Below are 22929 nucleotides of genomic sequence, written 5' to 3' on the forward strand. Positions count from 1 at the left end.
GGCTGGAAGACTAAGAAAAGTTCTCTAATGGGATTAACAGTTTTTAATCTGAGGCTGAGAAGTAGCATTGACTAAGCCTGGACTCAGTTCCGAAGGCTGCCTCCGCCTTTCAGTATTTCTGTCTCTAAATCTCTAGATCTTCCTTTCTTCAACTAGCATCATATCTAATTAGCACAATACTTTGCATATGTTGTTTGTTGTTTAGCTTTTTCAGTCATGCCCCCATTTGGAGTTTTCTTGTCAAAGATACTGGAATGGTTTGCTATTTTCTTCTTAAGCTCATCTTTCAAACAAGAAAATTAGACAAACAGGGTAAAGGGACTTGTCCAGTATTATACAGCCAGTAAATGTAAGGCCAGATTTGAACTCGGGAAGATGAATCTTCTTAACTCCATGTATATGGTACTCTATCTACTTCACCACCCAGCTTCCCACTTAAGAGATGTGACTAAGGCAAAAATGACAGGTGTTGGCAAAAATAATTAGATATGGGGGGTGAGAGAGAGAATAAGGAATGGAAGGTAATACCTATGCTGTTCATTTTGCATTTAGTAAATTTAAAAAATACTTTATTCATTCATTCATCATCTAAATAGGTTAAGTAGAGAATGGCAGTCCACCCCAGAACACTAGAACCCATAAATACCTAGAGGTAATGTTACTTATAATCAAGGTTGTCCTTAACCACTGTTTAAGTTATCAGTTACTTATCACCTTAAAAATCAGAATTTAAGAAAAAAAGGGGAGAGATTTACCCACTTCATTCTGTCCTATAAGATCAAGTTTAAATTAAATTTATATTTTGCTTCTCTTTGGTATCATGAGAAACTTAGCAAACTGACCTGAAGCTCAGTTGACCTTGACTTGTCTATTCTTGATATACTTTCTTTTGCTTCCTCTTCCTTCCCTCCACTAAAGGCACTATTATGAAATTCAATAATATGGCCATTGACTCATCAATCACAAGTAGTATCAATATTGAAGAATGAATAGACTAGGAAGAACAGTTATGGGTGGAGTCAAGATGGCTTGAGTATAGCTAAACTCTCTCTTAATGTTTCCCTCCAAACAACTTTTTAAAAATGCCTCAAATCAAATTTTGGATTGGCAGAGCCAAGAAAAGATCAGAGGGAGACATTTGTCCAGCCTGAAACAATTTAGGAGGTCAGCAGGAGAGGTCTGTAACACCAGGCAGGAGCAGCAGGAGTGTTTGGGGAGTATGTTCTGATAACTTCCAAAATGAAATTCAAATAGGGAAATTCCTAGGAATAGCATAGTCAAAATCCAGAGCTTCTCTTTCAAAGAAAAAAAATACCGAAAGCATTCAAAAAGGAGGAGTTCAAGTATCAAGGAACCATAGTCAGAATTACCTAAATTCTGGCAGCTTCCATTATAATCAAGAACTCCTCTTAGGATACAGTATTCCAAAAGGCAAAATATAAAGGTTTACAATCTGAATAATTTATCCTGGAAAGCTAAATATAATTTTACATTAAAAAAATGAATTTTCAACGGAATAGAGGACTTTCAAGTATTTTTCATGACAAATCTCAGAGATGAATAGGAACTTGAGAAATTGAAAGTAACTGTATGAAGATTAAGGGCTAACATTCTAATAGGGAGAGAAGAATCAAATGTTCCTTCATATTCTTCTTGTTTGATTATATGAGACTCTTGAGGACCCCTTTTGAGGTTTTCTTGGCAAAGATTCTGGAAAGGGCTTGCAATTTCCTTCTCCAGCTCATTTTACAAAAGAGGAAACTTAGAGTCAAGTGACTTGCCCAGGGTCACACAGCTAATAAGTGTCTGAGGCCAGAGTTGAACTCAAGAAAATGAGTCTTCCTGATTCCAGGATAGGTACTTTATTCCCATATCACTTTATACCCCAGAAGCATAATGTCTTCAAAAGGTATCAAGGAATTTAAATCAGAAAAATAGAAGACCTAGAGAGTAGATTAGTTCTGTTCTGTGGGTTTTAAGAGGGAAGAGAGAAAGGAGAGTAAAAATAATGTAATAATACAAAAAGGAAGTGAAAGGGAGTAGAACTTGCTATTTTTATTACTAGGATATGTCAAAAGGAATATATAATTATGGGAGAAGGAGTGGAAGAGAGTTGAATACACACATACACACACACAGTTTGATATAAAAATATATTAAACTTAATAGGAAAACAAGACACTATAGGAAAATACCCAGAAGGGAAGATTTTTGTTTTGAAAGCAAAACAAAATTTTTGATCCTAGAGAGAGGATTAAAAAGGAAGGGGGAAAAATAAAAAACAAAGTGTTGGAATTTGAATCTATTATGGAATGATCAAAACAAATTTTGGTATATGAATGCAATCTTCACTTTATAACTGCTGTTCTGCCTGGTATTTATTCCTTAGAATAAGGTACCTTACCCAGGATAAACTTACCACTTCTAATTGCATCAGCATGCTGCTAACTCAAGCCTTGACAGACATTATCTCTTTCAGCCTCTTTTCCCCCTCAGATTGGAGGGCTAAAGGATAAAGTAGTAAATTCCTTTAAATGTCTTCCTTTCTAGAAGGCAGTTCACTTTATTCTGCACTTGCTGCTCTTTCAGGTTTCAATTCCACAGAACAAGGTAGTCTGCTTTTTTACTGCCCCTTTCTGGTCTCCTTTTATGTTATCTTCTCCCATCAGATTGCAAACTTCTTGAGGGTAGAGACTATCCTTTTTATTAATTGTATTCTCAGTGCTTATCCCAGTTCTTGTCATATTGTAGATGTTTAGTAAATGTTTGCTAGATTAGATTGGATTTATTGGACGTTATTATTGAATAATACAAAATGAGACAGAATAAAGTGAATAGAAACAGATCACTTAATACAAGGACAACAACACTATAAAGAAACATAACTTTGAAAGATTCAGGAACTGATCACATAATGACCAATCATGTCTCAAGAGGAAGCATGTTATCTACCTTCTGACAAAGAGTTGATGGAATTGGGGTATAGACAGAAATGCGTTTTGGAATATGGCCACTATAAGGATTTGTTTTGTTTGTGCTTGTTTGTTAAAATTCAGAATTTTAAAAATATAAAAAAACAAATAGAATATATTCTAAGGCCAGGTCTTGTGCTGTAATGCCTGGGGGACTCTTCATTGTTTTGTGTTTTTTGATATATGGAGTGTCCACATCAATGAGAAAACTAGCTAATGCCAGTTTTGATGGAACCTATGAGTAAGACAATTATAGTTTAGAAGCTTGGGATTTAGGTAGGAGGTATAAGTTCCTTCTTTTATGATATTGTCTATATTTCCCCCCTCATTATTCTTGCTTTTTTTTTCCTTTTGCTAACTCTTGTATTAGCTCTAATAAGTCCAAGGGCTGACTGTACAAAGCTAGTGGAGTCAGGAAAAATGAACTCATTTTTCAGACTGTTATTTGATGCTTGTCATGTCTAGCGTCTCCCAATTCTTTTATTAAATAAAGTGTTCACCACATAAAAAAGTGTGAGACTTCTGTTTAACCCACAAGTTTACATCTACCATTTAAACAAGACAACCAAAAATGGGAAATGGACAATAGAAATGACCTTGACACTGATTATGATAATTTTATCTAGAAGTTTAACCAATGTAAATTAATTACCACAAACAAGGATACTTTCTTCCCAGAAAGTGCCTTAGTCAATAAAATGTTTGATTTACTTGCCAAACAGAGAGGGATGGCTGCCAAAGGCAACACTGGGTTAGAATATAAACTTGTTTGTAAAATCTTGTGAAGAATGATGGATGATTATGAGCAGCATTGTCTCCCAAAGCTGAGAGAAACAGTGGACAGTAAAATAAGTTTAAAGAAAGCTTGGCAAGCAGATCTAAGTTAGCAAAGTCATCCCAAGGGCATTTAAGGATGAAAATGGCAGGAAGATAACAGAAGAAAAATGGAAAATCTTTTATAAAACTCATTATAATGGATTTTTCTCTATCAAGAACAGAGGAACAACTACCCTTGGACCCTAACATCATAGTACCGGATGTGCTTATAGAGGGGATAGAAATTGTGCTATAGAGAATAAATAGAAGAAAAAGCATACCAAGGACATATAGAGGAGATTCTTGTGAGAGGAAGAATAATTGTGAGGGGTCAAAAGACTGAAATATAAGATATCAAGAGCATGGAGAGGGAAATACTTAAGGAATTTGGCCTAACTACTCCCACAGAAAAAGAACAAGTACATAATTAATGTCTTTTGCCAAGACTACATTGTATGCTTGGATGGACAATGTATATAGCTTTTCCAATAGGGTATTATCTCTATCCACACATATGTCTGGGACAGATGGTATAGATTCCCAGTCAATAAGTATTTATTAAGTGCTAAGTACTGTACTAAGTGCTAGAGATACCAAAACAAACAAACAAAAAAAAAGACAAAAAGACAGTCTCTTCTCTCAAAGAGCTCACAATCCATTGTGGGAAAGAATATGCAAACAAATTTTGTACAAACAAGATATATACAGGATAGATTGGAGATAATCAACTGAGGGAAGATGGTAGTACTAGAGAAAAGGGAAAGGATTAAATATTTATTAAGAACATACTATGTGCCAGACAGGGTGCTAACTTCTATAAAAATATTATTTCACTTGATTATCCAGCATTAGCTGGGTCTAGAGTTGAATAGGACTCAGTTCTCTTCAAGAAACTGCAAAATTGTATTCATGTAAAGGTCCATCTTGTAATGATGTTCCTATATAACAAAAAAAAAAAAAACATGAAATATACCATCCTTTGAAGAATTAAAAATGAGTATCACTCAAAAACTCATGATAGGTTATAATATATAATCAAGGAGAAACTCTGGAAAAGAGAAGGAATAAAAGATCTCATCGAGGAATTATAATATAGAAAGATAAGATGGACTATTAACATGAGGACAAGAAATGACCAAGTCTTCCCTTGGTACCCCCTTTATATTAGAAGTAAGGAAGCCGTAGACCCCCAAGGTAAAATGTTAAGAAATGGATAATATTCCCACAGGTTAAGAAGTTATGGATGGATTGAAATCTGTACCAATGAAGGGACCCTCTTAAATAATAAAATCTGATCCATTTAAGCTATTGAGAATGACTCTGGCACATTAAAAGTATGAGAAACAGCAAGGCAGAGTAGATAGAGAGCTGGCCTTGGAGCCAGGAAAACTTGACTTCAAGTATTTCCTCTGATACACACTGGCTATGTGACTCCGGGCAAATCATTTAGCCTGGAGCTGATAGGAAGCTACCAAATGTTTTGGAATGGAGGAATGATGTGTGCCTTAGGAAGGTCATTGTGACAGCAGGTTGCTAGTGGTATGGTATGGCCTAGAGTCAGGATAGACTAGAATTTAAATATAACAGTAGACATTTATTAGCTGTTTGACCCTGATGATGAACAAGTCACTTAACCTCTGTTTGCCTCAGTTTCCTCAACTAGGAAGTGGAAATAATAATAGTACCCACCTTTCAGGGTTGTTATATTTATCAAATGAGATAATATTTATATGTGTATAACACAGTGCCTGGCACATTGTAGGCATTTAACAAATGCATGTTTCCTTCCCTCCCAAAACCCCAGGCTACTATAAAACTATTACAGAAACAGTAACTAGTATATATTTATATGTGGAGCTATCTCTCTGAAATTTTTTTGCAATTTCAAAGAAATCAAAGGCAGGTAGGTGATACAGTGGATAGAAAGACCTGGAGTCAGAAACATTTTTAAGAAATTCTTTTTTAAAAAATTAGTGTTATTTTTCCTCAATTGCCTGTAAAAACAATTTTCAACATTTATTTTTAAAACTGAGTTCCAAATTGTCATTCTCCATCTAGGGATGGAGATGGTGGTAGGCCACCCTCATTGAGAAGGCAAGTAATTTGAAGTAGTTATACATGTGTAGTCATGCAAAACATTTCCATATTAGTCATACTGTAAAAGAAAAGGAAGACCAAATAAAACTCTAAGGAAAATAAAGTTTAAAAAAAAAAAACAAACATGCTTCAATTTGTATTCAAACTCTGGGCATGGATAGCATTTTTCATCATAAATCCTTCAAAGTTGTCTTGGCTCATTGTATTGCTGAGAGTAGCAAAGTCATTCACAGTTGATCATCTTACAATATTATTGTTATTGTGGACAATGTTCTACTTATTTCACTTTTCATCAGTCTTTGCTGGTTTTTCTAAGAGTATCTAGTTTATCATTTCTTAAAACACAACAGTATTCCATCAAAACCATATATCATAAATTGTCCAACCATTTCCCAATTAATAGACAGCCTCTCACTTTCTAGTTCTTTGCCACTAGGTAAATATTTGAGCATAGTTCCAAATTGTTCTACATAATAGTTGAATCAGTTCACAACTCTACCAACAGTGCTTTAGTTTTTCAATTTTCTCACTTTCCCTACAACATTTGTCATTAGGAATACATCTTGAGTTCAAATCTGGCCTCAGATACTTATCAACTGTGTGATCCTAGGTAAGTAACTTATATACAGTTTCTTCATCTGAAAAATGATCTGGAGAAGGAAATGACAACTACTCTGGGACCTTGCCAGGAAAACTCCAAATGGAGTCATGAAGAATAGCCACATTACTTAAAATGACTAAAACAAAATAGAAGAACTGGACCTAAAAAAATTAATTTTGACAATTTTGAAGATTTAAATTATTTAAAATCACATTATGTTGGCAGTTAGATGGTATAGTAATCAGAATATCAGATTTGAAAACAGGAAGAACTAAATAGGGAAAGTACTCTTAATTGTCTTAGCCTCAGTTTCTTCATCTGTGAAATGGAGATGATAATAGCACCTACCTAACAGGGTGGATGTGAGGATCAATGAGATAAGATTAAATTGTAAATCTTAAAGTACTCTATAGATGTTAGTTATTATTTTTATTTTTTCAAATATGTATTTATTTATTTTAAAGCTTTTTTATTTTCAAAACATATGCATGGATAATTTTTTAACATTGACCCTTACATAGCCTTATGTTTCAGATTTTCTCCTTCCCCCCACCCTCTCCCCAGAGGGCAAATAATCCAATATATGTTATACATGTTAAACTATATGTATAAATATGTGAAGACATATTTATACAATTTTCTTATTGTACTAGAAAGATCAGACAAAAAAGGAAAGAAAACGAGTAAAAAAACAAAATGCAAGGAAACAGCATCAAAAAGAGTGAGAGAATGTTATGTTTAAATACTATATGATTTTAAAGAAACAGGCCTTACAGATAAAAAGTTCAGAAAGATGGAAGAAAATAACTTTTGTCCCCGCTCAATGAATGGCTTGAGAAAGGAGATTCTGCAATATTCTCACTGTTTTTTCTGCTGCCAATTTAGGCCCAAGCAGGGATCAGGTCTGAAGGGGAGATCCAAAAGGCTTTCTCTCATTCCTTGAACAAAGGAATTAACTGCTAACGACTCACCCCTATTTTTGTGTGGGTTATAGTTGAGGCCAGCATGGTCACTTTATCCAAAAAGCTATAAAAATGAATTACTGAACAAAATAAAAAATAAAAATAAACACTTTGTAAATGCTTAATATCACCAAGAAGGATCAGTCTGAACTTGAACTTGAATGCCAGCTGTCTAAGCTTCCAGCATTTAAACTACATCCCTGTACAGCTCAGTGGGTTTGTCTTTCTGGGCAGCAGAGGGCACTGGTGACTTGCTTATGTTGTACTGAACACAATGAAGGAAGCAGCAAGCTTCCAGTGCTGAGTATTGATGAATGTTGGGTGTGTGTTCCCCTGAAGAATAAATACTGAGAGATGTTTTCTGATCGGTTATGATTTTTTGGTAGATCCATTTGATGGAAAAAGTGGACTGTGGGAAAATGAATCCAGCTGACAGACAGACAGATAATTCAGAAAAAGGGGAAAGAGACCTTACATTCTAATATTCTTTGTTTCAATCAATTAATCAATAAACACCCACTATTAAGTACCCACTATGTGAGTGGCACTGTGCTAAACTATGGGGATACAAGAAGAGGCACAAGACCTTCCTTCCCTCAAAGAGCTCACAATCTAATGGAAGAGACAACATGTAAACAAACATATATGAAGCAAGCTATATCTGAGATAACTAGGAAATAACAGAGAAGACACTACAGTTAAGAGGGTCATTGAGAAAGGCCTTTACTCTATTTCCTTTAATCAATATCTTTATTTTGGCTCTTTTATATTGACCCATTATTGTGAGTTAAGCTTTCTATTCCTGGTAGAAAAGAAAGCAATGCAGAATTAAATGCTCAATGAAATCACTCTACTTTCACTTTGAAATACTGTTTAGATCAGAGGTATCTCACAGCTTAGGCAAGATATGACCCTACACTACCTCTGAGTGTGACCCAAATCAGATTAAAATGTCATTGGAAGGGCAGCTAGATGTGAATAGAGCATCAGCCCTGAAGTCAGGAGGACCTGAGTTCAAATTTGGCCTCAGACACTTAACACTTCCTAGCTCTGTGACCCGGGGCAAGTCACTTAACCCCAATTACCTCAGCCAAAAAATAAAAAAATAAATATATACACACACACACACACACACACACATATATATACATATACATATACATATATATATATATATATATATATATATATATATATATATATATAATTGGGAAATACTTAAAAACAACAAGAAATACAATAAAACATAGATAATGCTAATTTGTGATTTTGAAAAGTCAATATGAAGCCTAATAGTTTGATATCACAGGTCTGGACCATTGATTAGAATATACATATAATTTTATATATATATATAAAATATTGTAGTTACCCTAATAAAATATTGTAGTTACCCTAAATGGCATGAGGACCTAGAAAGAGTCAGATCATTATTGACACATGTAGGACTTTGTGAAAGGCAATATAATTATTACCCTTGTCCTAAATTCCATTTTAAGAAACAACTGGACAAAGTGAGTACAATAAAGGCTCCTGTTATATCCCTTTTATTTTATGGTCTCACTGCAAAATAATGCAGAGCGAATGTGGGTGGGTTTGTTGTTTAAAGCTTCAGATCTGCTGGCTTCTTTGGAATGAGAAGCCTATTTTATTTTTTCACATTGAGGTTTGTTATTTTTTTCTCATTTCTGTTTTCTTTTCCTTTCAAGAAACAATTTATAAGTTAACAAAGGTAAAGCAGTTCTCAAGTGTCTGACAGATATTTCAGTAAAAGAAGTTTTGATTTCAAATTTTAGCACAAAGAATGGAACAAAAAAATAAAAATTGTGGGAGGTATTTTAGTAAGGATTTAAAGTGAATGATCTTGATACTACTTTCAGGGACAGAGACTATGGGATTAATAACCAACTCCTAAATGGATTGTATTATATATGTCTTTTATTGTATGTAGGTGTCATGATTTTATCCTCAGCCTAAGTAAGAATGAATAATATTTTATACTCAACTTCTGATGCATTTTAATATATACTTCATAGCAAACTAAATGTACAGAGTATAGAATATCTAATTTATTCTTGCAGACAGAATTCATTCAATATACATTTGTTAAACATCAATTAATATAAGGACCAATAGAAATATTAAGGCAAAATTAAAATTGTCCCTGATCTCAAGGAATTTCCATTTTAAAGATTAAAAAAAGTTTGAATCTGTTTTTATCAAGCTGCTTAATTCTCACTGGCTTTATTCATTCCAACTCTCAAATTCTATGAATCTTTATAATGGATCACCATTATGTCATCATTTCTGGCACAACAGTCACATTGTCATTGTCCACTTGCAGTTATTTCTCTGCAAATATGTGTGCTTCCATCTAGGTTCTCCCACAAACTTACATTCCTAATGAAGCCTAGTAAGACAATGTAAAAAGAGAGGCAGGCCTTACAAAATTACTCAGTCTGGCTGGCTTCATTTCCCTTGGGTCTCATTTTTTCTGTGCCCCAGGCACATGTGCAACTTTTTAATATATTCTAGATAGTTGATTTTCCCTCAAAGTTATTGTATATGACATTTCTCTAACTTAACAACATGGTTTCTTAGCCTTTTTTTAGTGGGCAATCTGATGGAACCTGTGGACCCCTTCTCAAAGCAGTATTTTTAGATGCATAAAATAAAATAAATGGAATCGCAAAGGAAACTAATTATATTGAAATGTTGTATCTGTCCATCTGATTATCTAGCTTCTCTATCTGTCTATCTATACACCCACACCTATACCTCTTTCTTCTTCATAATTCCCCCTTCCCCCCAAACAAATTCATGGAACTTAGGTTAGGAATTTCTGAAGTTTACAGGTTTCTAGAACAGAGTGAAGAAGTAGTAAGGGAACTCTTTATGTGGTGATATAATGCCTAGGTAGAGTACCGTATAATTAAAGAATGCTCAATAAATATGACTTAATGATGATAAAACTACAAAGTTTAATAGAGGAAATGGGAGAGCCTGTCTCTTATCAAGATGGAGGGAAAAAGGCAATTGAAGATGAAGTTTGTCATCATTCCTGATATGATAGGATGCTTTTATAGCATGGCTTCTTATTTCATAGAGTTGCCTCACCCATGAGTCAAAGCAAGTCCCCAGAAACAGAACTATACACTATAATAAGTCTAATCAAATGTGAGTACCAGCCCTGTTCCCAAACACTAACAATGAGCAAGGGTTCTACTGTCTGTGATAGCATGTATTAAGTTCTATGAAAGTAAAACCTATTATTTCATATAAAAGCTCCACCCCTTCAATGGGAAAAAAAAATCCCCCAATTCCCTTGTATACATGTGACTTTTCACAAATGTACCCTGTTATTTAGCAGCACCAGAGGATGTCATGGAGGAAGCAGCTGGACATTCTCTACTTCTTAGTAACTTTCCAAAAAAAGGCCATGTTCCCACATAATGTCCAGTCCTACCATGTTGTAGGCAAAACCACTCAAATATCAGCAATTTTCTGAGGATGGTGAAATGGATTCTAAAAATAATCTACCAAGAACACTAAAGGTAGAAAAGACTCAAGGAGATTGATTTACCTTTTTAGGAACTGCTCTTCCCAGGGCAACTGCTGGAGTGGAGCAGAAGAGTCCAATGTTCACACCAGGAGTTGCAAAATGAGATTTCTCACTTGCCAGGGCAATGTCACAACTTGCAACCAGCTGACAACCTGCAGCAGTGGCTAAACCATTCACTTTGGCAATGATGGGGACAGGATGTTTCTGGATTAGCATCATGACCTGAAAGAGCAAAGGAAATCAATTTCACTTCCACTCAGAAATTAGCTGCTATTAACAATTCTAAAAATAATGATACTTTGCATTTCTAAAGCAATTTATGGTTTTAAAAGTACTTTTAAAGAATAGCAAAATCATAAAATTTTAGAGTTTGAAGCAATCTCAGTAGCAAAATATTATCTCATTTAATCCTAGAAAAAAATTAATCTAGGCTCATTAGTTAAAAAAAAAAAAAAACTTTATTGTGATAGCTTCACTTCAGTGAAGAAAAAAGTTTATTATAGTGGTTAAGAGGGGTCCCTTCCTGTTAATATATTCTTTCCTTTGGTACATGATCTGTGAGATTTTGAAAGGCCAGAAGGGCAAAGAATTAGTCATGGAAGTCCATCTCAGAGCTTATAGGCAACTAAACTCAGTAAACCAATATATTTCTGAAGTTACTTCCTTTACCTAGCCCAGGAGTGAATCAACTTGGTGGCCTGAGATGCTATGCTGAATTTGGAAGTGAAATTGGTAGGGTTAACACTTTTAACCCTAAGGCTATTCTTTTTATGGGCTGAGTTAGTAGAGAGAACATGTCTCCTGGCTGGGGGGTGGGTGGGGGGTGTGTTTATATTCCTGTTGTTCTTATATCTTCTCTGCAAATATTCCCCGCAAAAAAGCTAATTGATGATATGCTGCTCAAAATGAAGTGCTAACTGCTTGTATTGATGATATTGAAAAGATATTAACTAGCACTGACAAATGACACTGATAATTGCTTGTGATTGATAGTGGGAACAACAATCCAGCAAGGGTGCTTGAGGTGAAAAGCATTAGAAAGAAGCCTATTCCACCTCAGAGATGTCCCTAAGACTTTGAAAGGAATATATAGCTAGAAGATATAACCCACAATAAAGGTATCCATTGATTCAAAGAAGTAGCTTGGAATTTCATTATATACCTTGGATTACCTTTTGATAATTATATCCCTTGAAAGTTGAAAAACCAAAAAAGGAGAAGTTTATTCTGGATATGACTCTTACCAATAGGAAGTAACTGTCTGTTTAGGAAGTGACAAATCCATCCTAGAGCGTGTAGAGGAAATATAACCACAGTCTTACATACATCCTAGATTCTGAGAGAGCAAATTTCTAAGATTCAGAGGAAGGAGAAGTAGAGTACTATGGACTACAACTCTATAAGGGAAATCAGTGCAAGAAGGGAAATTCTCAAGAAGGAAATTATGAAGACATAAAGGAAAACAATACTGATGAAAAGGAAAAATAGGAGTTATCTGAAGTGATTGATAAAACTTCACAGAGAATTCACCAACCAACTTAAAAATATATGGAATATATTTTTATGAATATGGAAATGAGGGTAGCTAATAGGATGAATTCAAAAGTATGGTATGATAGTTAAAGAATTACGTCCAGAGTGAGAAAGCTCAGAATGAACACCTTGCAAGGAAAGCTAAGGATGACAAAATTGAGTTTTTATTAAGTAAAAGAGGAAACTCAAAGAAGGACTGGGGGTGGTGTGGGGTGTGGGGTGTGGGGTGTGCAGTTTAGGATGGACAGGATGACAATTAACAGCAGAGAGAAGGGCTTAATTTTAATTTTGCTTCCATTATTTAATCAGTCAAGAAAAATGACCTTTAGGCTGGAAAGGACAGAATCAAAATGGCTAATAGGGGGTTGATATGTAAGATAATGAGATAGTAAAAGATTACTTAGCTGTCCTTGATAGATTCAAGCACTTGGCCCAGATGAACTACCTCTTCATTTACTGAAAGAATTAGCAGCTATGATTGCTAGGCCATGGAGAATGGAAAAGGTTCTGATGCAAAATGACTATATTCCCCTGTTAGGAAGAAGCACAAATCCTGTTCATATAGAATTATGTGAAGTCAGTCTATTGTTAATTCATACATTCTGTCTCCAATCCACTTAGCATCTTTAAAGACAGTCACAACAACCTTTGATGAGAACTTAGCTTTCCCAGATTGTCTTATTACTCTAAGTTAAGACAATCATAATGGAAACTATAAAACACAATTACATCCAGAAAGGAAGTTAGCTTTCACAGACTATCTTGCTTAGCATGGGACCTGGTCTGCCAGGTGCATTACATCTAGCTCTCTGACCTCCCTGTCCAGTTTGAGCCTGTGCACCTGGGAAACCCCAAGGCTATGTTTCCCCCATAAAAGATGTGGTTATGATGAAGATCTTTGTTAAGTCTTTTTCAGGACTAAGCCCACTATGAGGTTACTCTCCCTCCTTTCCTTCATAGTGACTGCTCTCTAATGGTGTCCTTCTCCCCACATAGCTACTTCTGGTCAGTCTGCTAAAATTCCCCATAGATCTAACCTGCCAATAGATAGCAAACTCAGGCCTCATGCCATATTTCTTTAGTGGATTCTTCCAAATTCCTTTCCGTTGTAACCTTATACCTCTCCCAACTCTATTTCATATTTGCCATTTCGGGTGCCAATTTTACTCCTTCATTTTGTCGGTAGCCTCTTCCCTTAAATAAATCAATGGCCCGTTGGGAATTTGTCACATGTTTATTTAGAACTAAGAATTGCTACCCTGACCTTACTAGTTCTTTTGTATTAGAGAATAACAAATATTCTGATTTTCAAAAAAAATAATGGAAGCAGCAAATTCTAGGCCAGTGAAGTTTGCTTAGATTCCTGGAAAATTCTAGAAGATATAATTAAAGATTACTAATAGTAGAGTGTTTGTTTGTTTGTTTTTGGTAGTTATCTAGTTTAAAAAAATTTTTTTGCTACCACTAAAAGAGTGGCTACAAATATTTTTGCACATGTGAATCCTTTCCCTCCTTTATGATTTCCTTGTGATACAGAACCATTACTGATGGATCAAAGAGTACACACAATTTTATAGCCCTTTGGGCACAATTCCAGATTGTTCTCCAGAATCATTGGATCATTTTACAACTCCACCAACAATTCATTAGTGTCCCAGTTTTCTAGAAAGATGGAGATTTGGTATGGGTTGGAATAGATGGCCTCTGATGTTGCTTTCACATCAGAGAATCTGTGATTCTGATTAATTTATACCTGAATAAGAAATCTCTTTACAATTTGCCCAGTAAATATGGATCATCCACTCCTTATTTGGGGATCTCCAGTAAAAGAGAACCCATAAAAGGTAGCCCATTAAATTTTCAATTGTTATGGAACTGTCAAATAAAACATGCCTCTCAGCAAAATCCACTCATTGCTCCTAATGCTAATCACTCTCCCATTTGATAGGTCTGCCTTAAATTCTTGAAGTGGAGTGGATTGTGGAAAGATGGTGAAGTAGGTCAGAAAATTCTAAGTTCTCCAGATTTCCCCCACAAACAAAAATTGTACCTCAGAGCTAACATAGACCAGTGAAAAATAAGTAAGACTTGGGACAGAACAGGAGTTCTCCAAGGAAGACAACAGGAGAAGTCCCAAATAAAGATCTCAGGACTGAGATTTAAGCAGTGTAAAATGTAAACACCTCCAGGCTAGCTCTAGGGAAATTGTAAGCAGAGAGCCCTAGGGTTAGCTGGATTTAGAGGGAGCCTCAAACAAAACTACAGGAGCTTTCACTTCCCAGAAAGAGTGCAGCATCTGGGTTTGGGAAAACTGAGTGAACCTCTGATGATAAGGAATCAGGCCCAGTTGTACTTCTGAGACATGGCCCTACGTGACAAGGAACCAGCACACCAGGTGAGTGCAGAAGTAGTGGGGCAGGAACTGTAGGCTGTGGGCATTTATAGGAGGGTGGAACTTTTGATTTGGGGTTCCAGGTCAAAGAGGAAAGCTGAAGTGAAGCCAGAAACATCATCCTCTCAAACCTAGGATTACAGGTGCTTATACTAACAAATTTTTACTTTAAAAAAAACAGCAAAAGAAAAAGAACCTAATCATAGCAACTTGCTATGAAAATAGAGAATACTGGGGTTCATCTTCAGAGGAGGACATTAAAGTAAAAAAAGCCTCCTCTACCCCAAAGAGTAATGTTAAATAAGCACTTGCCCAGAAGGAATTTATAGAAGAACTCAAAAAGGACTCTAAAAATCAAATGAGATTGAGGCAAAATGAAAACAAATAAATAAATTAGAACCATCCAAGAAAAAATAAGAAGATTCTGAAAGAAAGTTAAAAAACTAGAAAAGGAGATTTTTTTTTTTTTGGCTGAGGCAATTTTGGGTTAAGTGACTTGCCCAGCTATGAAGTGTTAGTTGTTAATTGTTTAAGGCCATATTTGAACTCAGGTGCTCCTGTCTTCAGGGCTGGTGCTCTATCCACTACAATATCTCATTGCCCCAAGATCTAGAGTCTTCAAGAAGAAAATGACTCTTTGAAAATTAAGATTGGGCAAGGGGAAATCACTGAAGTAACAAGAGACAAAAAAATAATAAAACAAAATATAAAGAATGAAAAAATAGAAGAGAATGTGAAATATAAGAAAAATCTGGATCTGAAGAAGAGATCAAGAAGAGTAAACATAGGAATAACATGACTATCTGAAAGATATGACTAAAAAAGAACCTGAAGTGATAGAACAAAAAGGGAAAAGAAGAAAAAGAAAAGATCTACCAATCACTATCTCAAAGAGCTAGTACAAAGAAAACATAGAAGTATCATTGCTAAATTTCAAAACCCCTAGATCAAAGAGAAAATTTTATAAGCAACAACAAAACTCAGTTCAAATATTCTGGAGCTACAATAAGAATTACACAGGATTTATTAGTAGCTACAATAAAAGTCCATAGGTCCTGGGATACCATATTATCAACAATCTAAAGAATTAGGGTTGTGGCTGAAAATGTTATATCCAACAAAAAAGGTTTAAGTATAATATTCAATGGGAAATAAAGGACATTCAATGAACTGTCAGATTTTTAGGATGTTGTCTCAAACAAACCTGAACTCAACAAAAAATTTAACATATAAATGCCAACATCAAAGACTAATTTCAAGGGACTCAGTAAAGACAAATTGTATATGTTTTATATATGGAAATGTAAACCATATATGTAAGAATAACTTTAGTAATTATATAGTCCAAAAGAAAGACTGAGGTAGAGCTGAATATAATATGACTAACAGCAAAATCATCTAGGAAAAGATAAAAATAGTAATTATACTATACAAATAAGGTACAATAACAAGAACTAACACAAAGGAATTAGATGGGGAAGGAGAGCTGGTAGTTCTGAAAAGCCACTCACATTGGGAATGAGTTAAAGAGGGAACCAAAACACACAAAGACACACATAAAAACACACACACACACACACACACACACCAAGAAGAGTATAGCACCCTCTATAAAGGATTTTATAAATCTATAAAGAAATTCTATAACTTTATAAAGAATTTAGGGGGGAAGGAAAAAGATAAGGTAGGGTATGGAAGGGTGTGTGAATCAATAGGAGTGGGATAAGGTGAGTAGATTAATGGAGAAGAAATAGAAAGGGAGAGAAATATGGGGGAGAGAAGATAAGGGAGGGATCCATGGGGAGAGGAGAGCCTGATGGGGGTAATAAGCAAGTTAACAGAAGTAAAATAGAAGTTAGCAAGGATAGGAAATAAGAGAGAAAAACAAATATAACAATGATTGGTGGTAGAATTCATTTTAAAAAAAAGTAGAGGTAGTAATCATTGATCTTAGATAGAATTAACTTTAAAAATTTCAATCAAGAGAAATCTATATTATATGTCAGTTACATTAATTTTATCTTAGATGTATGTGTATATGCATATATATGTGTGTGTTTGTACATGTGAGTGTGTATGTAAGAGAATGTATTGTGTATATACATGTGTGTATGTGCACATATATACATATATGTACACACATTTATTTATGTATGTGTACATAAATATATCCATGCTTAACTGAAGCCTGCTTGGGGGAGGTAAGAAGGGGACGAAAGGGCAGATAAAAGAATAAAGTAAAAAGTGCCCAGCAGAGAACAAAGGACAACCTACAAGGAAGCAAAGAAAAGATGGATAGTCATGAATATAATGTCTTCTATTGTTATGTATGCTTTGTTGAAATGACAATTTATTATTAAATATTTTGAGTCCTCCCCAATGTTCTGCTAGGCACTGACAATGTTTTGTGTTTGTTTTTTTCTTTTTCTTTCTTTTTTCTATTTACTTTTTTTCTTATTTCTCATTTAAGTTTTAAATAAGTATATTTTTAAAATACTTGAAGACAGCTATTTTCCCCTTTACATTTTGTTTTCTTCAGGATAAATATCTCCTGTTTCTTCAAGCAATCCTTATATAGTCTAACTTTGAGATTCTTCATGTCTGCATTTTTATTATAATCCTTCCTAACATGTTACTTTTTTATCAAACACAGTACTCTAGAGGTGGTGGTAATATATAGTGAATATATAGTGAGACTATCAGAGTAGTAGGTTTGTAAATATTTAACAACTGAACTGCTATGCACACGCACGCGCGCGCACACACACACACACATTCTCACAGAAGACTTTTAAATTTAATCTGAATTAACATTTTCTCCATAACTTTCTTAAGTCTAAACAATCAACAAAACAACAAATTAAGGTCTAACTAGCAGCAGTTGTCACTTATAAATAATATGTCACAGTGAAGAGTTAACAATTGGTTCTTATGAACTGGTAAGAATTAGCCTCAGTATCCCTGGTGATACTTCCCTTGTTATGTTACTCTTACTGAAACCCAAGATAGCATTAATTATATTTGATTGTTATATTTGTTATATATATTTTATTGAATTATATCTGATTGTTGATTCATATTGATCTTGCAGTCCACTAACGTACTAAGATTCCCCTCTCCCCCCCAGAAAAACAATTTATCTAGCCCTGCCTACCCATTTTAAACTTGGTATGTCAAATATTTCAATTCAAGTGTAAGTCAATCGAGATTGTTGAGACTATTATGACATTGTCATTCAATAGGTTAGCTATCCCTGTTAGTTTTATGGCATCTTCAAGTTGGGTAAATATGCCATTTAAGTCCTCACCCAAGTAATGAATAGGTGTGTTAAGTCATTTTTTAGTCATGGACAACTCTGTGACCTCATTTGGGGGTGACTTGCCCAGTTTCACATAGTAACTGTCCAAGGTTAGATTTGAACTCAGGAAGAGGAGTCTTCCTACTTCCAAACTTGGTATTCTATCTACTGCACCCATTTATTAGGTAATTAATAAAAATGTTTAAAAGCAAAGATTCCTGGCACTCTGCACTAGATACCTTTTCTGAAGTCAACACATTTTGGTTGATTTAGCTAATCACTCAGTTCTGAATCCATCTAACTATTGTCCAACTGTAATATCCCCCATTTCGTCCACTGGAATGATATGAGAGATTTTCTCAAGTCTTTTATGAAGATTTCGATAAACTAGATCTACAGCAATACCTATTGTAGTTTATTAACCCTGTCAAAAAAAAAAAAAAAAAAAAAAAAAAGGACAAACTTAGTTTGGCATGACCTGTTACTGATGGAAGTCTTTTAGCTCTTTGAATCCACTCTTTCCTTTTCTTGGTGTTTATTTATCATACCTTGAATTACATGGTTGAGGATTTTGGCAGGAATTGAAGTACAATTCTTTAGCTCATAATATGCCAATTCTTTTTTAAAAACAAACAAACAAACAATTGAGATATTTGCCCTTCTGAAATCTGGCAACCCCTCTCATTCTCCAGGATCTTTCAGAGATCACTGACATGGGCTTAGCAATTATATCTGCCAGTTGTTTCAATATTTTGACATTTAATTCACCTGGGCCTTAATGAGTTGAAACCCCCAAAGATAGCTTAGTGCTTTCTTAGCCTGTTTCTTAAAACTGTTTTTCTTTGTGTTTTCAGGATGCCATTCTTGAGAGCTTCCCACTTCTTCTGAATCGACTTCCCTTCCTAGATTTTTAGTTCAAAGAATCCTACCTTTTTTTTTTTTAAACTCTGAATCCTCTAAAGTTGGCTTCCTAAATCTTATACTCTGCCTTACTTTTCTTCTTCCTTTTTTTTTTTTAAAGAAAAAGTTTTTATTGATGTATTTTCTTTTTCTATGTCACCAGTTTTCCTCAGTCTACCTCTTCCTCCTATAGAAATACCTCATATAACAAGTAGTATTTTTAAAGTCAAAAAAAGAAAAAGAAAAAAGTAGCATAATTAATAGGAAAAGTCTGAAAACATCTCCAATGTCCATTTGTAAACCTCCCAGCTCTATAAAGGGGAGGGGTTAATCCTTTTAAAAAACAGGTTCTAAAATGGAATGGTCACTTCCTATTAAGATTCCCATTATTATCACCCCAGCAACTAGTTCCTCCTTTTATGTGAGAATCACATTTAGAATAGAATTTCCTTTTGCTGTTTCTTCCACTTTTTGAAAATTATTAAGATGAGTTAAGAAACTATTAGCATATTATACCAACATTATATACTTTTGGCAAAGAGAGATCAAATGTTTAAGCAATGAAAGGCTGCTATCATTACTATGTATTTCTCAGCAGCAGATTTATGATCTGTTTCCCGCATGCCTTGCCTACTTCCTGTCAGCCAGGTGGTCTGCTGGATATTCTGATGACAAACTTGTTTCTCAATTGAATTTTGTCCAATGCTTTCCAGCATGCTTTCACTCCTCTGGATTCTGGATTTCCTCATATGAGCATATATGTATATGGCAGCAATGTGGTATGGCGAATAGAGGTTGGAGTCAGAAAAAGTTAAGTTAAAATCTTGCCTTAGACAGCTGCTGTGTGCTCTGGATAACTTTTGCCTCAGTTCCCTCATCTATAAAATGAGGATAATAATGAAACTTTTCAAGGTTATTGTGAGGCTAGAAGAGAAAATATTTGTAAAGTGCTTAAATTGCTATATAAATGTTATCTACTGTTAACATTATTATCATTATTGTATCTTAATACATAGTGCTACTCTGTTTCCTCTCCATTTTAACTAAAAGGCTCCTTTGGAATAGTTTTTGTTTCTGGAAGCAAACACAATTTAAATTATCTGCAACATTATAGATAGTGTTACTCTTATTACAGAATTATTTGTTAACAAATGTACATGATAATTTATTATTTTATAGACTTTAAGACTTAAATACTTGGAACAAAATTTGGATTTCTTTCTTATGAAAGGACAATTTGAAAAATAATATGTGAATATATTAAGAGATTGAAGGACTTCCACAGACAATCAATTTAGCCCAATCTCTTCCCTTTTTCAGATAAGGAAATCAAGGCCCAATGAGATTAGCTATCTTACTAAAGGTCAGAGAGAGAATATTTAGTAGAACTGGTATTTGAGCCCAGGTATTTTGACTGAAAATTCAACATACCATAAAATCTAGTCTTCATTTAATTTCAAGAGATTGCCTCAAATAATTTATTTTTTAAGGTCAATTTTCTTATTCATGGAAAATGTTACATTTGTTAGAATTTATTAAAAATAAGTATCTCATTTTCTAATAATCTAATTTAATTTCCTTCCACTAGACTCATGAGACTGTAATGTCACAATTATATCTGTTGATAGAGTCACAGAGCTGAGATAGTAAGGACCCAAGAGTATTACTGCTAGAATACTGGATGGGATAATATGAATAAGTGAAATTAATATATCATAAAAGAAATTTATCCTAATACTGAGCTTTAGTCTTTGAGAAAGCAAGTCACTACTAGGGCGACTGACTATTTAACATCCTATCTCTTCTCTGCATGCACATCATTTTTAGGGAAGCAAAGAAAAGGTGAAGCAATCAAAATTGGACAACCACAGGGAAAAGGAACAAGAGGCCTGGTTAATACACAAATGTAAACCCTTCATAATCCTACCCTAAGTCAACTGCCCTTTTGGTCATTTTCATCTTCAACACAGGTTTTTATCCTAGACCCAGTAAATCAGAAGTTGTATTTGAGGAGCTTAAGCTTAGAGGCTGCAGAAATAATCATAGCCTTATTTTATTTGTGGAGGGAAAGGAACAGGGTCTTACTTGGACCTCCATTTCACTTCTTAAACCTGAAAAGAAAGAAAGCACAAAAATAAAGAGCAGGCCTCTTTGGTAAAGGACCAAAGTGTGTAACAGCCTTATCAATTATTATTTCTGCTTTTCAAATGACCACACTTATCATTCTTGAATTAACTCAAGTTCTACTTCCCACCCTGTGCTGTAAATAATTATCTTAACTCTCATGCAACATTTGTTGTTTATCCCAAAGTTGCTATATTTGTTAGAGGCTGAGCAAATTCAGACACCTCCTATGTCTTCCTCTTGAAAATCAAATTTTCTCATGCATGAACTGAACAATGAAATATCTAACTCATTCTGTTCCAATCTGCCTGTTGATTACATTTGGAAATTGAAATCTTGCACAAGTTCATGGTGCACATATTCATCCAAGACAATTTGATTTCCTCAGAAATGGTATTAAAGGAATCAATATGTTCCTTCTCCCATTCTATTGCAATGGGTCCAGGTGTGTTTATGAACTACATCTTTTCTGTGAGGCAAGCACTCTCTGCTAAGCTGGGTATCAAATTATTAGTAACTTGCCTACCTAGCGGTCAGAAGTGTATTGTAATGTGGACTTTAACCCTCTAAAGGACAGTAAATGATTTTATTCCTCTTCTTTGGGAGGTTTTTTTAGACCTCAGCTTATATAGGTCATGGAGTCATGGATTTAAAGCCAAAGGCTTAGAGGTCATTAAGTCTAACCTCCTCATTTTGCAGAATAGAAAACAGAGAGACATTAAGTGACTTGTCCAGAAATCAAAGAGTTAGTGTCCAAGATGATATTTGAATCCTGATTCTAACTTTTTCTACTATCAAGAGTTCTTAACCTGAGGCCTGTGAACTTAAAAAAAATTTTTTTTGATAACTGAATTTCAATAAAATTGGTGTCCTTTGTAAACCTGTATATTTTATTTATACATTTAAAATATTATTCTGAGAAGAAATTTTTCATTCATCATTTTTATTTATTGTGAAAGGGACCTGTCTTCTACATGCCATATAGTACAGTATCCTATATACTGTACTATATACTTCTTTGGGAAGAGATCATTGTTTTATAATAAAAAACAAAAATCTCTTAGTGTTGGTTTCCAAAGTAAGTGTGTGTGTGTGTGTGTGTGTGTGTGTGTGTGTGTGTGTGTGTATGTTTTAGCCAACTTGCCCTCTTAAATAAACAGTTTACAGAATATACATCAGGCAAATCAGGTTTAGAATAAATATTAGGTACTTCTACTCCAGAGCAGATTAGGGAAAATAGTTTGGGAGAGAAGAGGTTGGGAGAAAGGAGTTGTTCAAGGCAGAGGTGTCAAACTCACAGCCTGCAGCTGGCAAAACTCTTCAATGAAGCTTGAATCAGATTAAAATGTAATTGGAACATGCGTAACAAAATAAATAAAAGTAGGAATCTGATTTTCAATTGAGTTTGACACCAATGGTCCAGGGCATAGTTTCAATGGTTGGTCCTATTATTTCAAGTCTAAGTCATAGGGACTTCTGAGTCTTCATTCTTGCCCTTGAGCAGGAGCTATACTTCACAAAGAACAAACAGGAAGAAGTCCCACACATACAATTTCTTGGAAGTCAAAGCAACAACAAGGACTTGACCTTCCTTTCCTACAGAAGCTTCCAGTGGTTTTCCATGCTAGTCATGCAAACTGAGACAGCCTCAAGATTAGACCAAAAAAGTAGT

The 22929-nt window shown here is 34.7% G+C and overlaps 1 protein-coding gene across 3 annotated transcripts in view; it reads right to left on the reverse strand.

Moving 5' to 3' along the window:
* ECHDC3 (enoyl-CoA hydratase domain containing 3) overlaps positions 1 to 22929 on the reverse strand; it is a 57495-nt gene that overhangs the window by 21648 nt on the left and 12918 nt on the right. For 2 of the 3 annotated variants that reach the window (XM_051963647.1, XM_051963645.1), the window contains exon 4: positions 11032 to 11232. In XM_051963647.1, the coding sequence (XP_051819607.1) occupies positions 11032 to 11232 (201 nt within the window). Of the gene's footprint in view, positions 1 to 1846; positions 4727 to 11031; positions 11233 to 22929 lie in introns of those variants that run through there. The other variant, XM_051963646.1, reaches the window with a different exon arrangement.

The sequence above is a fragment of the Antechinus flavipes genome, chromosome 5 (assembly GCF_016432865.1).
Source record: "Antechinus flavipes isolate AdamAnt ecotype Samford, QLD, Australia chromosome 5, AdamAnt_v2, whole genome shotgun sequence".
In the NCBI taxonomy this organism is placed as follows: Eukaryota; Metazoa; Chordata; class Mammalia; order Dasyuromorphia; family Dasyuridae; genus Antechinus; species Antechinus flavipes.